The sequence below is a fragment of the Scyliorhinus torazame genome, chromosome 11 (assembly GCF_047496885.1).
Source record: "Scyliorhinus torazame isolate Kashiwa2021f chromosome 11, sScyTor2.1, whole genome shotgun sequence".
Lineage (NCBI taxonomy): Eukaryota > Metazoa > Chordata > Chondrichthyes > Carcharhiniformes > Scyliorhinidae > Scyliorhinus > Scyliorhinus torazame.
In genome coordinates this window covers 7,669,534-7,688,741 of record NC_092717.1, presented here as the reverse complement: position 1 = coordinate 7,688,741, position 19,208 = coordinate 7,669,534, and the positions used below count along the sequence as shown (strand labels likewise).

Sequence of the window (19,208 nt, the reverse complement as noted above, 5' to 3'; positions counted from 1 at the left end):
GCCTTTAAATACATGTATGTCTATTCAACATGTATTCAGCTAAGCTACATGCATTCTATTCAACTAAGCTACATGTATGTCTATTCAACTAAGCTACATGTATGTCTATCCAACTAAGCTACATGCATGTCTATTCAACTAAGCTACATGTATGTCTATTCAACTAAGCTACATGTATGTCTATTCAACTAAGATACATGTATGTCTATTCAACTAAGCTACATGTATGTCTATTCAACTAAGATACATGTATGTCTATTCAACCAAGATACATGTATGTCTATTCAACTAAGCTACATGTATGTCTATTCAACTAAGCTACATGTATGTCTATTCAACTAAGCTACATGTATGTCTATTCAATGAAGCTACATGTATGTCTATTCAACTAAGCTACATGTATGTCTATTCAACTAAGCTACATGCATGTCTATTCAACTAAGCTACATGTATGTCTATTCAACTAAGCTACATGCATGTCTATTCAACTAAGCTACATGTATGTCTATTCAACTAAGCTACATGCATGTCTATTCAACTAAGCTACATGTATGTCTATTCAACTAAGCTACATGCATGTCTATTCAACTAAGCTACATGTATGTCTATTCAACTAAGCTACATGTATGTCTATTCAACTAAGCTACATGTATGTCTATTCAACTAAGATACATGTATGTCTATTCAACTAAGCTACATGTATGTCTATTCAACTAAGATACATGTATGTCTATTCAACCAAGATACATGTATGTCTATTCAACTAAGCTACATGTATGTCTATTCAACTAAGCTACATGTATGTCTATTCAATGAAGCTACATGTATGTCTATTCAACTAAGCTACATGTATGTCTATTCAACTAAGCTACATGCATGTCTATTCAACTAAGCTACATGTATGTCTATTCAACTAAGCTACATGCATGTCTATTCAACTAAGCTACATGTATGTCTATTCAACTAAGCTACATGTATGTCTATTCAACTAAGCTACATGCATGTCTATTCAACTAAGCTACATGCATGTCTATTCAACTAAGCTACATGTATGTCTATTCAACTAAGCTACATGCATGTCTATTCAACTAAGCTACATGTATGTCTATTCAACTAAGCTTCCAGTCACTCCTCTTAAATCTTTCCCTTCCTGACTCGGCATCCATTTTGCCTATGCCTATTTGTGATGTGCCTTCAAGTTTTCTTTCCTTAAGGACACTGTACAAATAAAAGTTGTCAACATGTGGAGCTTCAATGGCCACATGGGTTGTGTCTAAAATATCCTGGAATCTTGGGGAGCCTACCAACCAGTAAAGGTTTAAAGCCAGCTGTCATCTCCTCTTCAACTGGAACATGATAAAGAATGGAAACATGATAAAGAATGGAAACCTAGCATCGGTCACATGTTTTGCATGAATTAATTGAAGGTTTGCTCATCGAACAGAATGTCCTCGGCAGTGACTTAGAAAACATCTTGTGCCACAGTATCTTGACGTTACAGAGGAAAGCCACACTATCCGTGGATATGGTACGTCTGCAGAAACCGATGGAGGTCGATTATTTAAATTGGCTGACCTATCCTTGACCCCATCAAACGTTGGCAGGGGAAATGGTGGTGCCTTGGCTGGCACTCTTTCATGGGCTACACCTCTCAATCATTGTGGGTTTTCAATCGCATACTTTCCCGTTTCCCTTCCGTAGGCAACGGAACCAGAGTGTGGTGAAAGAGGGTCAATGGAAAAATAACCATTTGTGGGAAATATCAGCAACTGTAAAGGATGCAAGATCCTAAAGCTTGATTAACCATTAATGAATATAAATTGTTATATTAGGTTCGAAAAGGAAATCCATCTCAACTCGTCTACATAGACAACGCAGGAAGGCTTCTACAGCATGAGGACAACCTCAACTTCAGGCTGTTAGAGGGCATTGATGAGTAAGTACACCTTCAGTGTGAGACTCCTATAGCATGGTTACACATCTCCAACAATGCTTCCCAAATTCATTAACATTTAAGGCTCCATAGGCGGAGTTCTTGGCAGTTTAGCCTCATATGGCAGCTGTGGAACTGAGCAATAGTCAGTGGCTGCTGGAGAGGACACATGGGGCTGAATTATACCAGTTCCTGAGCAGTGGAGTTAGAGCCTGATGTGAGTGGGAGGGAGGGCCGGTGAGTCGGGACCAGTAAAATTGGGGGAACTACATCCGGACAGACCTTTGGCATAGTACCACTGATGGGGAGCTGAGTGCCAGATCAGCCAATTCAAAAAGGCCTCTGTTAACTGGGGTGGTCAGTGGCAGGCTGGTCCCCACCGCGTGTCTCTCCACACCCCCACACCCCCAACTCCCATCCACCTGATGGGAGGCCACCAGCTTCCTGGAGGTGGGCTCCCTCTGACAGGCCAATGGGGAATCAGAGTCAGACACTCCAATGGCCCAAAGAAGAGACCACGAGGAGGAAAGGCCATCCTTGTGGTCTCTTTCTCCCGGTGGATCTTTGCCTCCGTTTGGCAGGACATACCACCTTTGGCCACCTTATTTTTTATTTGAAATAACCTGTCTGAGGGTGCCTACATTTTGAGTCACCTTCTTGGTCTATGCCCTACCTGAGCAGCGTGTACCTCTGCCAGTGGGGCTACTGGCCCCTCTGATCATCATGGAGAGCCCGTTGGCTGTCCTTAATTTGATGGGGGACCAGAGGTGGCCAATTAGAAGATTGCCTCGGGTAAAATCATTGAGCTGGTCCCGCAGCCAAGTGCAATATTGGGACCCCCATTTGGTCCTGATGTCATGGTCCCAAAGACGGCAAGAAAATTCAACCCATGGTGTGGAAGGTGCATCACCAAAACGTACTCCATACTCAATGAAACATTTTAGAGTCAGAAGTAATTAGCAACGGTTACTACAAACATGGCCCATGAATTGTAACCTCCTTCACTTCTCCCTGCAACTTTGCAAATGAGGCAAGGCTGAAAAATGAACATCCTGCATTTCTAAAGCATCATACATGACCTTAGGATATCCTAAAGCACTTTACAACCAATCAAGTACATTTTGAAGTGTTTATTACAATTTAGGGAATGAGGTGACAATTTGCACAAAGTTATTAATGTGATAATGACTAGATAAACTGTATCAGTAAAATTAGTTGAGGGACAAAATTGACCAGGGCTTTGGAGAAAATTTCCCTGTGGTTCCCTCACCCTCAGATGCCATCTGCTGCAATTATTTAATGATCTTATCTGCCACAGAACATTCATTCTTAAATGTAAGATATTGTCTTAACAAGGTGAAAGTGCATGCCCTCAATGATTATAATAGTACTACATAGAACAGTACAGCACAGAACAGGCCCTTCGGCCCTCAATGTTGTGCCGAGCTTTGTCCGAAACCAAGATCAAGCTATCCCACTCCCTGTCGTTCTGGTGTGCTCCATGTGCCTATCCAATAACCGCTTGAAAGTTCCTAAAGTGTCCGACTCCACTATCACAGCAGGCAGTCCATTCCACACCCTAACCACTCTCTGAGTAAAGAACCTACCTCGGACATCCCTCCTATATCTCCCACCCTGAACCTTATAGTTATGCCCCCTTGTAACAGCTACATCCACCCGAGGAAATAGTCTCTGAACGTCCACTCTATCTAGCCCCCTCATCATCATATAAACCTCGATTAAGTCGCCTCTCATCCTCCTCCGCTCCAAAGAGAAATGGTGAGTGTCTGGGAGAGGAACTTGCAGGTGTCGGTGTTCCCATGTGTCTGCTGCCCTTGGTCTTCTAGGTGGTAGAGGTCGCAGATTTGGGAGGTTGCTGTCGAAAGAGCCTTGGGGATTTGCGGCAGTGCACCTTGTGGATGGTGCACACGGCTGCCACTGTGTGTCGATGGTGGAGGGAGTGAACGTTTGTGAAAGGGACACAAACCTGGCTGGCTGCTTTTTCCCGGATAGTGTCAGGATTTCTCTTGAGTGTTGTTAGCCTGCACTCACCCAGGCAGTGCAGAGTGTTCCGTCACGTTCCTGACTTGTGCCTTTTAGGTGGTGGACAGGCTTTGGGTGGGGTCAGGAGGAAAGTGTTGCACCTCAAATTTGGGTCAACTAGCGTTACGGACAAAACAGTCAAACTCTCAAATTATGCGACAACAATTATTGTACCTTATCAAGTTACCCCAAAAGTATCAAAACACCACTTTAAAGAGTATCAGAAGCTCTGTTGCAGACAAACTCTGTTCTACAAAACTCCCAGCTTGAACCTAAATGCCACCTGTACATAAATAATATATTAACACCCGCCAAAACACATACCAAACATAGCAAATATATACACCCCCTCAGATCCCCCAGTATAGACAAACAAAAATAAAATAGAACCCCCCCCCGGTTGCTGCTGCTGACCATTGTCTACCGTTCTGCCAGGAAGTCCAAGAACGGTTGCCACCGCCTGAAAAACCCTTGCAGGCAAATTTCACCCTCTCCAATTTAATAAACCCCGCCATATCGTTGATCCAGGATTCCACGCTTGGGGCCTCACATCCTTCCACTGAAGAAGAATCCTTTACCGGGCTACCAGGGACGCAAAGGCCAGAATACCGGCCTCTTTTGTCTCCTGCACTCCCGGCTCCTCTGCATCCCCAAATATTGTGAGCCCCCAGCCCGGTTTGATCCTGGATCCTACCACCCTTGACACGGTCCCCGCTACGCCCTTCCAAAATTCCTCCAGCGCTGGGCATGCCCAGAATATATGGGTGTGGTTTGCTGGGCTCCCTGAGCACCTAACACACCTGTCCTCACCCCCAAAAAACCGGCTCATCCTTGTCCCGGTCATGTGTGCCCTGTGGAGCACCTTAAACTGTATGAGGCTGAGCCTCATGCACAAAGAGGAAGAGTTCACCCTCCCTAGGGCATCTGCCCACGTCCCCTCCTCGATCTCCTCCCCCAACTCTTCCTCCCACTTACCTTTCAGCACCTCCACCGAGGCCTCCTCCTCCTCTTGCATCACCTGGTATGTTGCCGAGATCTTCCCCTCTCCAACCCACCCCCCCAGAGAGCACCCTGTCCTGTACCGTGCGTGGCAGCAGCAGCGGGAATTCCACCACTTGCCGCCTGGCAAACGCCCTTACCTGTAGATTCCTAAAGGCGTTTCCCGGGGGGCGCCCGTACTTCTCCTCCAGCTCACCCAGGCTCGCTAACTTCCCGTCCACAAACAGGTCCCCCAACCTTCTTATCCCTGCCCTGTGCCACCCCGAAAACCCTCCATCTATTCTCCCTGGGACAAACCGGTGGTTCCCCCGTATCGGGGTCCACACCGAGGCCCCCACTCCCCCCCCCCCTGTGCCGCCTCCATTGCCCCCAAATTTTGAGGGCAGCCGCCACCACCGGGCTCATGGTATACATCATTGGAGGGAGCGGCAGCGGCGCCGTTGCCAGCGACCCCAGACTCGTACCCTCACAAGACGCCGTCTCCAGCCTCTTCCATGCTGCCCCCTCCCCCTCCATCACCCACTTGTGCACCATCGCCGCATTGGCGGCCCAGTAGTACCCACAGAGGTTGGGCAGCGCCAGCCCCCCCTATCTCTACTCCGCTCCAGGAACACCCTTCTCACCCTTGGAGTCCCTCGCGCCCACACAAACCCCGTTATGCTCCTCTTGACCCGCCTAAAGAAGGTCTTCAGGATAAGAATGGGGAGGCACTGGAACAGGAACAAAAACCTTGGGAGCACCGTCATCTTGACTGACTGCACCCTACCCGCCAGGGTCAGCGGCAACGCATCCCACCTCTTAAACTCCTCCTCCATTTGCTCCACCAGCCTCGTGAAATTAAGCCTATGCAGGGCCCCCCAGCTCCTGGCCACCTGGACCCCCAAATACCTTAAGCTCCTCTCCGCCCTTTTTAGTGGGAGCTCGCCAATCCCCCTCTCCTGGTCCCCTGGGTGAAACACAAACGACTCGCTCTTCCCCATGTTGAGCTTATACCCTGAGAAATCCCCGAACTCCCTGAGGATCCTCATTACCTCCGGCATTCCCCCCACCGGGTCCGCCACATATAGCAGCAAGTCGTCCGCATAGAGCGACACCCTATGCTCCTCCCACCCCGCACCAACCCCCTCCAGTTCCTCGACTCCCTCAGTGCCATAGCCAGGGGTTCAATCGCCGCACGAAGAGCAGGGGGGACAGGGGGGACCCCTGCCTCGTCCCTCGATGCAACCGAAAGTACTCAGACCTCCTCCTATTTGTGGCCACACTCGCCATCGGGACCTCGTACAACAGCCTAACCCACCTGACGAACCCCTCCCCAAACCCAAACCTCCTCAGCACCTCCCACAAGTACCCCCACTCTACCCTATCGAAGGCCTTCTCAGCGTCCATCGCCGCCACTATCTCCGCCTCCCCCTCCCTCGCCGGCATCATAACAACATTCAGGAGCCTCCGCACATTCGCGTTCAACTGCCTCCCCTTCACAAACCCCGTCTGGTCTTCGTGGATGAACTGCGGCACACAATCCTCAATTCTCGTGGCTAAGACCTTTGCCAGCACCTTGGCATCTACATTTAACAATGAAATCGGCCTGTAAGACCCACACTGCAGAGGATCCTTGTCCCACTTCAGGATCAAGGAGATCAGTGCCCGGGACATCGTCGGGGGCAACGCCCCCCTCCCTTGCCTCATTGAAGGTCCTAACTAGCAACGGGCCCAACAGGTCCACATATTATTTTGTAAAATTCGACCGGGAAACCGTCCGGCCCCGGTGCCTTCCCCGCCTGCATGCTCCCTATCCCTTTGGCCTGCTCCTCCAACCCAATCGGGGCCCCTAATCCCGCCACCAGTCCCTCCTCCACCTTCGGGAACTTCAGATGCTCCAGAAAGCGGCCCATCCCTCCCTCCTCCAATGGGGGCTCGGACCGATACAGTTCCTCATAAAAGTCCCTGAAGACCCCATTGATGCCAACCCCACTCCGCACCACACTCCCTCCCCTGTCCTTAACTCCCCCGATCTCCCTAGCTGCGTCCCGCTTCCAAAGCTGATGCGCCAGCATCCGACTTGCCTTTTCCTCATATTCATAAATCGCCCCCGGGCCTTCCTCCACTGCACCTCCGCCTTCCTGGTGGTCAACAGGTCGAATTCGGCCTGGAGGCTATGCCTCTCCCAAAACAGTCCCTCCTCCGGCACCTCCGCATACCTCCTGTCTACCCTCATCACCTCCCCCACCAGCCCCTCCCTCTCCCTCTGCTCTCTCCTCTCCTTGTGGGCCCTAATGGAGATCAGCTCTCCACTAACCACCGCCTTCAGCACCTCCCAGACCATCCCCACTCGGACCTCCCCGTTATCGTTGGCCTCCAGGTATCTCTCTATGCTTCCTCGGACCCGCTCGCTCACCTCCTCGTCCGCCAACAGCTCCACCTCCAAGCGCCACAGCGGGTGCTGGTCCCTCTCCTCCCCCAGCTCTAGGTCTACCCAATGCGGGGCGTGATCCGAAATGGCTATCGCCAAGTACTCGGTATCCTCTACTCTCGCAATCAGCGCCCTGCTCATAACAAAAAAGTCGATCTGGGAATAGACCTTATGAACGTACGAGAAGAATGAAAATTCCCTAGCCCCCGGCCTTGCAAATCTCCAAGGGTCCACCCCTCCCATTTGGTCCATAAACCCCCTCAGCATTTTAGCCGCCTCTGGCCTCCTACCCGTCCTAGACCTGGAGCGATCCAGTGCCAGATCCAACACCGTGTTAAAGTCCCCCCCCCTCATTATCAGGCCCCCCACTTCCAAGTCCGGGATCCGACCCAACAAGCGCCGCATAAAACCCACATCGTCCCAGTTCGGGGCGTACACATTGACCAGCACCACCCTCTCCCCTTGCAGCGTACCACTTACCATTACGTACCTGCCGCCATTGTCTGTCACAATGCTCGACGCCTCGAACGACACCCTCTTTCCCACCAAGATCGCCACCCTCCCGATTTTTGGCATCCAACCCTGAGTGAAACACCTGACCTACCCACCCCTTCCTCAATCTTACCTGGTCTGCCACCTTCAGGTGCGTCTCCTGGAGCATGACCACATCCGCCTTCAGCCCCTTCAGATGCGTGAACACCCGGGCCCGCTTGACCGGCCTGTTCAGCCCCCTTACGTTCCAGGTTATCAGCCGGATCAGGGGGCTACCCCTCCCCGCTGACCAGCCATAACCCCTCCTCGGCCAGCCACGCGCCCGCACCCCACGCTCGGCCCGTTCGTCACGGCGGCAGACCCCCGTCCCAACCCCCTCTACTCGCTCCAGCTCCCCCTTGACCATACCAGCAGCAACCCGGTTCCCCCCCACACCATCCCCATCCCCCCAGCTAGGACCCCTCCTAGCTGCATTGCTCCCCCCATTGCACTCCCGCAAGTCAGCTGACTCCTGCTGACCCCGGCTGCTCCCGCCTCTCCTTCGACTCCTCCCATTGTGGGACTTCCCCTCCCCCTCCATTACCCACCAGCAGGCTCTCCGCCTCCCCCTTCCATCCCAAGCACGGGAAACAACCGTCGCTTCCCCGCCCCCTCCAGCCTTCAGCGCGGGAAAAAGCCCGCGCTTTCCACCTGCCCGGCCCCGACTCCTCTGTCGCAGCTCCTTTTACAGGCCCAGTCCCCTCACCCCCGATGTCTCGGGCCTCCCCCTCTCCGCGGGGCCCCATCGCCCCTACAGACCATCCACCCCCTACTCCGTTTACTTGCCCCCCCTCCAAGAGCCCACCCAACAGCCCCAACCAAAACAGTGCCCAACCCACCCTAACCACCCACACCGAACCAAAACTGAACAAAAACAAAGAACCCCCCCTCAAAATGTAACACAACAACTGCAATTCCCGACCATCCCCACGCCCGACCCCCCATCCCGACCCTCAGTTTGTGTCCAGCTTCTCGGCCTGAACAATGGCCCACTCCTCCTCCGGGGAATCAAAGTAATGGTGCCAGTCCTTGTAGGTGACCCACAGACGCGCCGGCTGCAGCATGCCAAACTTCACCCCCTTCCTGTGCAGCACCGCCTTCGCCCAGTTGTACCCGGCCCTCTTCTTCGCCACCTCCGCGCTCCAGTCCTGATATACTCGAACCTCCGCATTCTCCCACCTGCTGCTCCTCTCTTTCTTGGCCCACCTGAGCACGCACTCCCGATCAGCGAACCGATGAAACCGCACCAACACCGCCCGCGGCAGCTCGTTAGCCTTGGGCCTCCTCGCCAGCACTCTATGGGCCCCTTCCAGCTCCAGGAGCCCCTGGAAGGACCCCAGTCCCATCAGCGAGTTTAACATGGTGACCACATAGGCCCCCACATCCGACCCCTCCAGCCCCTCCAGGAGGCCCAGGATCTGGAGATTCTTCCGCCTCGACCGGTTCTCCATCTCCTCGAACCGTTCCTGCCATTTCTTGTGGAGCGCCTCGTGCGCCTCCACCTTTACCGCTAGGCCCAAGATCTCGTCCTCGTTATCTGAGATCTTTTGTCGGACCTCGCGGATCGCCACCCCCTGGGCCGTCTGTGTCTCCAGCAGCTTATTAATAGAAGCCTTCATCGGCTCCAGCAGGTCCGCTTTGAGCTCCCTGAAGCAGCGCTGGATAACCTCCTGCTGCTCCTGCGCCCATTGCATCCACGCTGCCTGGTCCCCGCCCGCCGCCATCTTGCTCTTCTTCCCTTGCACTTTCTTTGGCTTCACCACCACTTTTTTAGTCGCCCCGCTCCTGGCCAAGCCATACACTGTCGGGGGAATGTTGCAGTCTTCTTCCCACATCGGGAAATGTTGAAAAAATTCCATTGGGGGCCCTGAAATGAGCCCAAAAGTCCGTTTCAAGCGGGAGCTGTTGAACGTGCGACTTAGCTCCGCATAGCCGCAAACGGAAGTCAGGACAGCACTAATTAATCAATGTTCTTGAGTCACAAATGCTCAGAGCCGTGTCTCATTCAGGCGTCGTAGTTCTCTCAGGAACACGACACACGGTCCGTGTTTAATTACTGTCTGTCTAATAATCTTTATTATTGTCACAAGTAGGCTTACATTAACACTGCAGTGAAGTTACCGTGAAAAGCCCCTAGTTGCCACACTCCGGCGCCTGTTCGGGTACACGGAGGGAGAATTCAGAATGTCCAATTCACCTAACAGCACGGCTTTCGGGACTTGTGGGAGGAAACCGGAGCACCCGGAGGAAACCCACGCAGACACGGGGAGAACGTGCAGACTCCACACAGACAGTGACCCAAGCCGGGAATCGACCCCGGGACCCTGGTGCTGTGAAGCAACAGTGCTAACCACTTGCAAATGTACAGCGGTGCAGAGTATTCCAAACGTGAATCCTCATCATATCTCTGAGAAAATAGCTGGGCCTCCAGTTATTTGCAGTTCTTCTCTCTCAATTCCTTTTCTAGGTTTATTGTTTTCTGTACCTCGTGTTCCTTTTCTCTTTATTTCTGCCTGTCTTCACTCAGTGTCATTTTAATGAATCTTCTTCACTTCCACCAGCCGATGCTGGATTAACTCCATGGGCACAATCTACTGGCCACGTCCCATCCGAACGGGGGCACGACAAGGCCGGTAGATGCCAGGAGAGGCCTCCCCCCAGGCTTTTTGCTGGACGGTACGCCTTGCGAGGTCTAACCAGATCTCGGTGGGCCAGACCTAGTCTGACACTTAACTGTGCTGACGCAGATCTAACCAGCTCCCGAAATCTGCCCGCCTCCCCAGGGAGGTCCCAGCCAGGCGGCATTTAGTACTAGTCCATGCAAACGTGGACCAGGTGGAACGGCATCAGTGTCTCCCTGGACATTAGGGGTACTTGGGGGACACGGCAGGGTGACACCATGGCTCTCCCCCTGGCACCCAGGCGTTTTGGCACTGTCAGGCTGGCATCTTGGTACTGCCACCCTAACACTGCCAGGCTGGCAGGAGCACTGCCACGGGTCAGGGCCTGGGGGGGACCATGCCCATGAAAGGAGGGATGCGGGGGGGGGATATGAAGGGGGGGGGTGGTGAAGGGTGTAATTATATGTAGACAGACATGCAACTAAAGGGTTAATCACAACACCTAGCTGTGGCACTACCACTAGAGGGCATTACAAGACCCACTACATAACTGAACTCCCAGAAGCTCTAGCTCTCTTTCCACACAGGAGTAATCAGATAGCAGCAGTGTAGTAGAGTAAGATCACAGCCTAGACACCATGTTTAGCTTAGATACAGTTTGTACAGTTGTTTATCCTTACTTTATTGCTAGAGTTAGTTCAGTGGAGTGTCAAACTCATTTATTAGTTTTATCGTTACTTAATAAATTCTTTCAGTTTAATTTGAAGACTCGAGTGTTCTTCAACGTCATCTACAGTTAGTAACAACATATATTACTTAAACCAAGTAATATAACAAAGGATGGGAATGAAGGGGCCTCCTAAAGGTTCGGGGGCGAAGGGCGGAGGTCGTGGAAGGGGGGGGCCTCAGTGACCCCATAGTGGGGTGTCCTCACTTGTGGTAGTGGGGGGAGGGGGGTTAATGCCCATGTGTGAGGGGGTGATATTACCTGTGGGTGGGAGTGTGGGGGACCCTCAAATCACTTAGAGATCGGGGCACCCTTTCAAAATGGTGGCCTGATCGCGGAGGAGCCGGTAAGGCCAGGGAGGTCCGCTACCCAGTGATGGAAATAATTCTTATGTGCACTAGCCCGGAAAGAAACTCCCCGGGGTCCGATAAAATGACTGAGTGTGGTTAGATAGCGATGGGGAACCTGCCAACAGAGCCAGGGAGAAACTCCCAGCCAAACCCACCTGAAATGACACTGAGAAACGTTTCCGTTAGATCGCGCCTCATATACCCACACCTTGTGAGGACTCTGTGCAATACTGTCTGACTGCAATGTACAGGGGTAGCTTGAATGCAGCATGCACTGCGACCTGAATGCAGTGTCACTGGTATCTGCAACATGCAGTGCAGTCTGAATGCAGCGGGCACTGCAACCTGAATGCAGTGTCACTGGTATCTGCAACATGCAGTGCTGTCTAAATGCAGCATGCACTGCGACCTGAATGCATTGTGCACTGTTGTCTGCAACATGCAGTGCTGCAGGAATGCAGTGTGCACTGCGACCTGAATGCAGCATGCACTGCTACCTGAATGTAGTATGTGCTGCGACCTGAATGCAGCATGCACTGCAACCTGAATGTAGTGTGCACTGATGTCTGCAACATGCAGTGCTATCTGAATGCAGTGTGCACTGCGACCTGTATGCAATGTGCACCGATGTCTGCAGCATGCAGTGCTATAGGAATGCAGCGTGCACTGCGACCTGAATGCAGTGTGCACTGCGACCTGAATGTAGTGTGCATTGATTTCGGCAACATGCACTGCTGTCTGAATGCTACACGCACTGCGACCTGAATGTAGCGTGCACTGCGACCTGAATGCAGCATGCACTGCGACCTGAAAGTGGCCTGCACTGTGACCTGAATGTGGCCTGCACTGTGACCTGAATGTGGCCTGCACTGTGACCTGAATGCAGTGTGCGACCTGTATGCAATGTGCACCAATGTCTGCAGCATGCAGTGCTGTAGGAATGCAGCGTGCACTGCGACTTGAATGCAGTGTGCACTGCGACCTGAATGTAGTGTGCATTGATTTCGGCAACATGCACTGCTGTCTGAATGCTGCACGCACTGCGACCTGAATGTAGCGTGCACTGCGACCTGAATGCAGCATGCACTGCGACCTGAATGCAGCATGCACTGCGACCTGAATGCAGCATGCACTGTGACCTGAATGTGGCCTGCACTGTGACCTGAATGTGGCCTGCACTGTGACCTGAATGCAGTGTGCACTGATGTCTGCAACATGCAGTGCTATCTGAATGCAGTGTGCACTGATGTCTGCAACATGCAGTGCTATCTGAATGCAGCATGCACTGCAACCTGAATGCAGTGTGCACTGATGTCTGCAACATGCAGTGCTATCTGAATGCAGCGTGCACTGCGACCTGTATGCAATGTGCACCGATGTCTGCAGCATGCAGTGCTGTAGGAATGCAGCGTGCACTGCGACCTGAATGCAGTGTGCACTGCGACCTGAATGTAGTGTGCATTGATTTCGGCAACATGCACTGCTGTCTGAATGCTGCACGCACTGCGACCTGAATGTAGCGTGCACTGCGACCTGAATGTAGCGTGCACTGCGACCTGAATGCAGCATGCACTGCGACCTGAATGTAGCGTGCACTGCGACCTGAATGCAGCATGCACTGCGACCTGAATGCAGCATGCACTGCGACCTGAAAGTGGCCTGCACTGTGACCTGAATGTGGCCTGCACTGTGACCTGAATGCAGTGTGCACTGATGTCTGCAACATGCAGTGCTATCTGAATGCAGTGTGCACTGATGTCTGCAACATGCAGTGCAGTCTGAATGCAGCGTGCACTGCGACCTGAATGCAATGTTGACTCATTACTCAGATTCAGCAAGCCACCAGAATTTAATGAGTTATATTACTAAGTAGTATAGTTAAGTCAGCTATTGCAGATCGGTTTCCAGTCGATTTTGCAGAATGTTGTTCTTGGAGATTTCTGAGATACTGAGGTATGAAGACGGATTCATCTGCCCACATTCCCGGATGAAAAACTCTATGAATACATAAATATATAAAACCAGCTGTTCAAATCAGTTCACTCCTGGAGATACGTGAGCAGCAGTAGAATTACTGAAACAGGCTTTCTGAAACACGTGCTTTCTGCTCGAATTGGCCTGACTTTACTGGAACTTGTATCTGAGCCACCTCAGACTGGCAAATCCAGGAAACAAAGATCACAAAAATTAATATTCAGGCATAGCAGCCTGGAGGGAATCTCAGTGTGCACTGAATCAACTGTGCAGTGAAGTGGCAGTGCTGCTGGAGATTTCATGATGTCTGTTCAACTGATTCACAGCCCTTGCAGGACCACAGAGCCCAATAAACATTGCATTATGTGTACGTGAGGCAACAGCACTATTAATGTATCTATTTGAGGCAACAACTTGCATTTGCATTTATATAGCACCTTTAACGTAATCAGACAGAAATTAGCACCAAACCAAAGGAGATACCACGTGACTAAAAGCTTGTTCAAAAGTCAGTTTTAAGGAGTATATTTAAGAAACAGAGAGAGGTAGAAGGAAGGATTCCAGACCTTTTTGCCTTAGGCAGGTGGAGGCATGACCACCAAAAGTAAAGTGATTAAAATCAAAGATGCGTAGAGCGGCGCGGTGGCGCAGTGGTTAGCGCTGCTGCCTCACGGCACCGAGGACCCGGGTTCGATCCAGGCCACAGGTCACTGTCCGTCTGGAGTTTGCACATTCTCCCTGTGTCTGCGTGGGTTTCGCCCCCACAACCCAAAGATGTGCAGGTTAGGTGGATTGGCCACGGTAAATTGCCCCTTAATTGGAAAACAATAATTGGGTATTCCAAAAAAAAAATTAAATCAAAGATGCACAAGCGGCTGCAATTTGCGGAGTGGAGCTTTCTGTGGGTTGTAGAAGCAAGAAGTCAGTGTTCTATCAATATACACACATGAGGAACAGCAGTGTGAACTATAAGCCGATGTACATAAGACAGCTATATTGGACACAATCAGAGTACATACACGTGGTACCACATGCTACAACAGGACAATATATGAGATTATAGATATGCATAACTTTAAGCAGCGGTAGCCACTTGGTCCTTTTATCCGACACCTATCCAACTCCTATCTAATTTTCCATAAGATTCCTTCGATCCATTTCCAAATCTAAATGGGCTGGATTCTCCGTCCCGCCACACCCTTTTTCTGGCGCGGTACACCCCCGCCGGCAGCGGGATTCTCCGTCCCGCCAGCCGGCCAATGGGGTTTCCCATTGTGGCCACCCCCACGGCGTCGGGAAATCCGCGGGCGTGAGTGCGCTGCCGGCGAAACGGAGGAGCCTGCCGACGGAGAATCCAGCCCAAGAACTCTGCAATTTACAGACAGGATTTTACTGTTGTCTTTTCTGCTGGATCCTCCTGTCTCCCAGCTGTGTGTTTCTCTGCAGTGCCATTCGCTGGTGGCGGTATTCTATCTCCCCGCCGCTTGTCAATGGGATTTCCCATTGAAGCCAATGCACACCGCTGGAAAACCCGCGGGCGGGGCTGCGCTTCCAGTGGGAAAAGAGTATCCCAAAGGCCGGAGAATTCCAGCTCCTATCTTGGTTCTTTTCAAATTCAGCCACTTTCCTGGTTCTGTGGCACGCGTTTATCACATTGTAATGAAAATGTTCTGCCCAAACTTTCCATTCTGCATTTCAAATGCTGAACTCCTGATTTGGAATTTTGCGCACAGCAGGTCTAAATTGCCTTAAGGCAAGGTCACGCTGAAGAATTATATTTTTATTCTTTGGAAAGTATTGCATAGCATGGGTTTGGAAATCACATCGCTGATGAAGTGGATAATGATCTGGATTTTGCATTAGAGTAATTATGGAATAAATTGGACAGCAACATCTGACAGCCTCACATTGAGGTGGAATACAGGAATCGCTGTCCGACTTTGTCCTCTCCCTCACAGTCTTTGTTTCACCAGTGCTTCACTGAGAGACTCCGTATTAAAATATACGACAGGGTGTAATGTGCTAATTATCCACTAACCATACCCACAAAAGGTCGGGCTTTCCCACTGAGATGTAAGTGTATTTTTAAAGGCATGATAAGTCTGAATTATTGCCAAACAACCTCTCTGGCCCTGAAAATTATTTTGTTTAACAAATGTTGAGTCTCATTCCTTCAGAATGTAATTAGTGTTGATGTTTTAAAATGAAACATTTTGCTTTTTTTCTGTGTCCTTTTGTTCCTTCTCTCTTTATCCCATTATTCCCACCCTCACATTGTTTTTCTAGGTGTACTTGTTTCAACTTGATATAAGAGATGTGAGGACAGATGACCAAAGGTTTGATTAAAGTGATAGATTTACAGCAGTACCTTAAATGAGAAAAGGGAGGTAGAGAGATTTAGGCAGCAAATTCCAGGGCTTGAAGCCTTATCAACTGGAAGGACGTCAATGCTGGAGTGATTAAGATCGGGGATACTCCAGAGGCCTGAATTAAAGGGATAAATATATTTCAGAGGGTTGTCAGTTTTGGAGGAGGTTACAGTGAGAGGGATGAGCAAGATGATGGAGGGATGAGAGGTGAGAATTTTAAAATTGAGGGATTGATGGGCCAATATAGATCAGCGAGCACAGTGGGGTGATGGGTGAATGGGACTTGCTGCAAGGTCTTTTTATTTTTTTAATTCATTTACGGGATGTGGGCATCACTGGTTAGGCCAGCAGTTATTGCCCATCTCTCATTGCTCTTCAGAGGTGGTGGTGAGTTTCTTTCTTGAACCGCTGCAGTCCTTCAGATGTATGCACACTCACTGTGCTGTTAGGAACGGCGATATAGTTCCAAGTCAGGGTGGTGAATGACTTGGAGGGGTTCCCAGGTATCTGCTGCTCTTGTCCTTCTAGATGGTAGTGGTCATGGGTTTGGAAGGTGCTGTCTAAGGAACATTGGTGAGTTACTGCAGTGCATCTTTTGGACAATTTTGGGCAATTTTGGACACTAAGGACAATTTAGCGTGGCCAATCCACCTAACTAGCACATCTTTGGACTGTGGGAGGAAACCGGAGCACCCGTAGGAAACCCACGCACACACGGGGAGAACGTGCAGACTCCGCACAGACAGTGACCCAAGCCTGGTATCGAACCTGGGACCTTGGAGCTGTGAAGCAATTGTGCTAACCACTGTGCTACCGTGCTGCCCGGTTTTGGATGAGCGCAAGTTTACAGAGGGCATTGGTTTAAGTGTGAGGTGATGCACTTGAGCAGGACAAACAAGGCAAGGGAATACGTGATAAATGGCAGGACCATGGGAAGCACAAGGATCAGCGTGTTCTTGGTGTGCATGTACACCGGTCCCCGAAGGTAGCAGGGCAGGTGGACACAGTGGTTAAGAAGGAATTTGGTATACTTGTCTTTATTAGCGGAGGCGTAGAGTTTAAGAGCAGGGAGGTTATGCTGGAACTGTGTAAAATGTTGGTTAGGCCACAGCTAGAGTATTGTGAGCATTTCTGGAATCCACATTATAGGAGGGATGTGATAGCAGTGGAAATGGTGCAGAGGAGATTTACCAGGACATTGCCTGGGCTGGAGAGTTTTAACTATGAAGAGAGATTGGACAGACTGGGATTGTTTTCCTTGGAGCAGAGGAGACTGAGGGGGGACATAATTGAGATGTATAAAATTATGAGGGGCATAGATAGAGTAGACAGAAAGAAATGTTTCCCCTTGGTGGAGGGATCAGTGGCCGGGGGGGCAGAGATTTAAGGTGAGGGGCAGGGGGTTTCGAGGGGATGTGAGGGAAAACCTTTTCACCCAGAGGGGGGTGGGAGTCTGGAACTCGCTGCCGGAAAGGGAGGTGGAGGCAGAGACCCTCATAACATTTAAGAAGGATCTAGATGTGAATTTGCGATGCCAGGGCAGACACGGCTATGGACCAAGTGCTGGGAACTGGGATTAGAATGGTTAGGTGGTTGTTTTTGACCGGCACAGATGCAATGGGCCGAAGGGTCTTTTCTCTATGTCTCTATGACTTTACCCTTCTATTAATAAGTGGATTCTGGTGTGTCTCTTCCATAGATTTCCTGCACGTGTCATCTCACTCTTACAGTCTGGATGCCTACAAAGCAGGTTACTGAGGTCCCTGCGCATGGACACTGAGTTCTGGGAGAGCCACAATGGGACCAGAGGCCTGAAGAAGCTGGTTCAGGTCATTGAGAAAAGAGCTCAGCTACTGCTCAACTACATCCAGGAGAAAAATATCAAATTAGTCCAGGACTAAAGAGACTACAACACAGGCTGCAGTTCAAAGAGTAACATTTACCCACCGACTGTTTGAAACCAGAGATGGGAAACCTATTCCAAGAAATAAGTGCACATTTCCTCACGTGCCATATACGGTGAATCTGCTGGAGCCTTCACTACCCCTGGAGAGGCAGACAGTTATCAAATCCAGCTTTACAGTAGTTCTGCTTTGATGCATGTGGACAAGCTGAATATTCACTGAGAGTTCTCCAGGAAGTCCGGTAGATAAGGGACTTGTGTCCGCCTGATGTTTGTCTTTGCATCACCTTGGCCCAATTCAGTTGAAAGGGGCATTAAAGTGTCCCAGGCGGGGACAGCTGGGGTGTCACCTCAAGTGGGGCTGAGAACGGGATACAGGGAGAGGACAAGCAATGTGCCGGTTGAAGATTATTGTTTTTTTTTTTAAATAATATTTTATTGAAAATTTGTGGTCAACCAACACAGTACATTGTGCATCCTTTACACAACATTGTAACAATACAGATAATAATGACCTTTTTAAATTTAAACAAAAACAACAACAAATAAATAAATATTAAATAACAAAAAATAAAAACTAGCCCTAATTGGCAACTGCCTTGTCTCAGGCCACCCCCCCCCCCCCCCCCCCCAATCCCTCCCCCCCCCCCCCCCCCCCCCAAGTCCTGGGCCGCTGCTGCTGCCTTCTTTGTTCTCCCCTATCTATCTTTCCGCAAGATATTCGACGAACGGTTGCCACCGCCTAGTAAACCCTTGAGCCGACCCCCTTAGGACGAACTTAATCCGCTCTAACTTTATGAACCCCGCCATATCATTTATCCAGGTCTCCACCCCCGGGGGCTTGGCTTCTTTCCACATTAGCAATATTCTGCGCCGGGCTACTAGGGACGCAAAGGCCAAAACATCGGCCTCTTTCGCCTCCTGCACTCCCGGCTCTTGTGCAACCCCAAATATAGCCAACCCCCAGCTTGGTTCGACCCGGACTCCTACTACTTTCGAAAGCACCTTTGTCACCCCCATCCAAAACCCCTGTAGTGCCGGGCATGACCAAAACATATGGGTATGATTCGCTGGGCTTCTCGAGCACCTCGCACACCTATCCTCCACCCCAAAAAATTTACTGAGCCGTGTTCCAGTCATATGTGCCCTGTGTAATACCTTAAACTGAATCAGGCTTAGCCTGGCGCACGAGGACGACGAGTTTACCCTGTTTAGGGCATCTGCCCAAATCTCCTCCCCTAGCTCTTCTTCCCATTTCCCTTTTAGTTCGTCCATCATAGTCTCCCCTTCGTTGAAGATTATTGTTGAAGATTGCCGCCAGATTTTAAATTTCAGTCAACAACCATCA

At 50.5% G+C, this 19,208-nt stretch overlaps 1 protein-coding gene across 1 annotated transcript in view; it reads left to right on the top strand.

Annotated features, from left to right (window-relative positions):
* gask1a (golgi associated kinase 1A) overlaps positions 1 to 18,398 on the top strand; it is a 54,787-nt gene extending 36,389 nt beyond the window's left edge. Inside the window, exons 3-4 of the mRNA XM_072468615.1 lie at positions 1,833 to 1,936; positions 17,657 to 18,398. Coding sequence (XP_072324716.1) covers positions 1,833 to 1,936; positions 17,657 to 17,858 — 306 coding nt within the window. The 3' untranslated portion in view covers positions 17,859 to 18,398. The remainder of the gene's footprint in view (positions 1 to 1,832; positions 1,937 to 17,656) is intronic.
* The last annotated feature ends 810 nt before the right edge of the window (positions 18,399 to 19,208 follow it).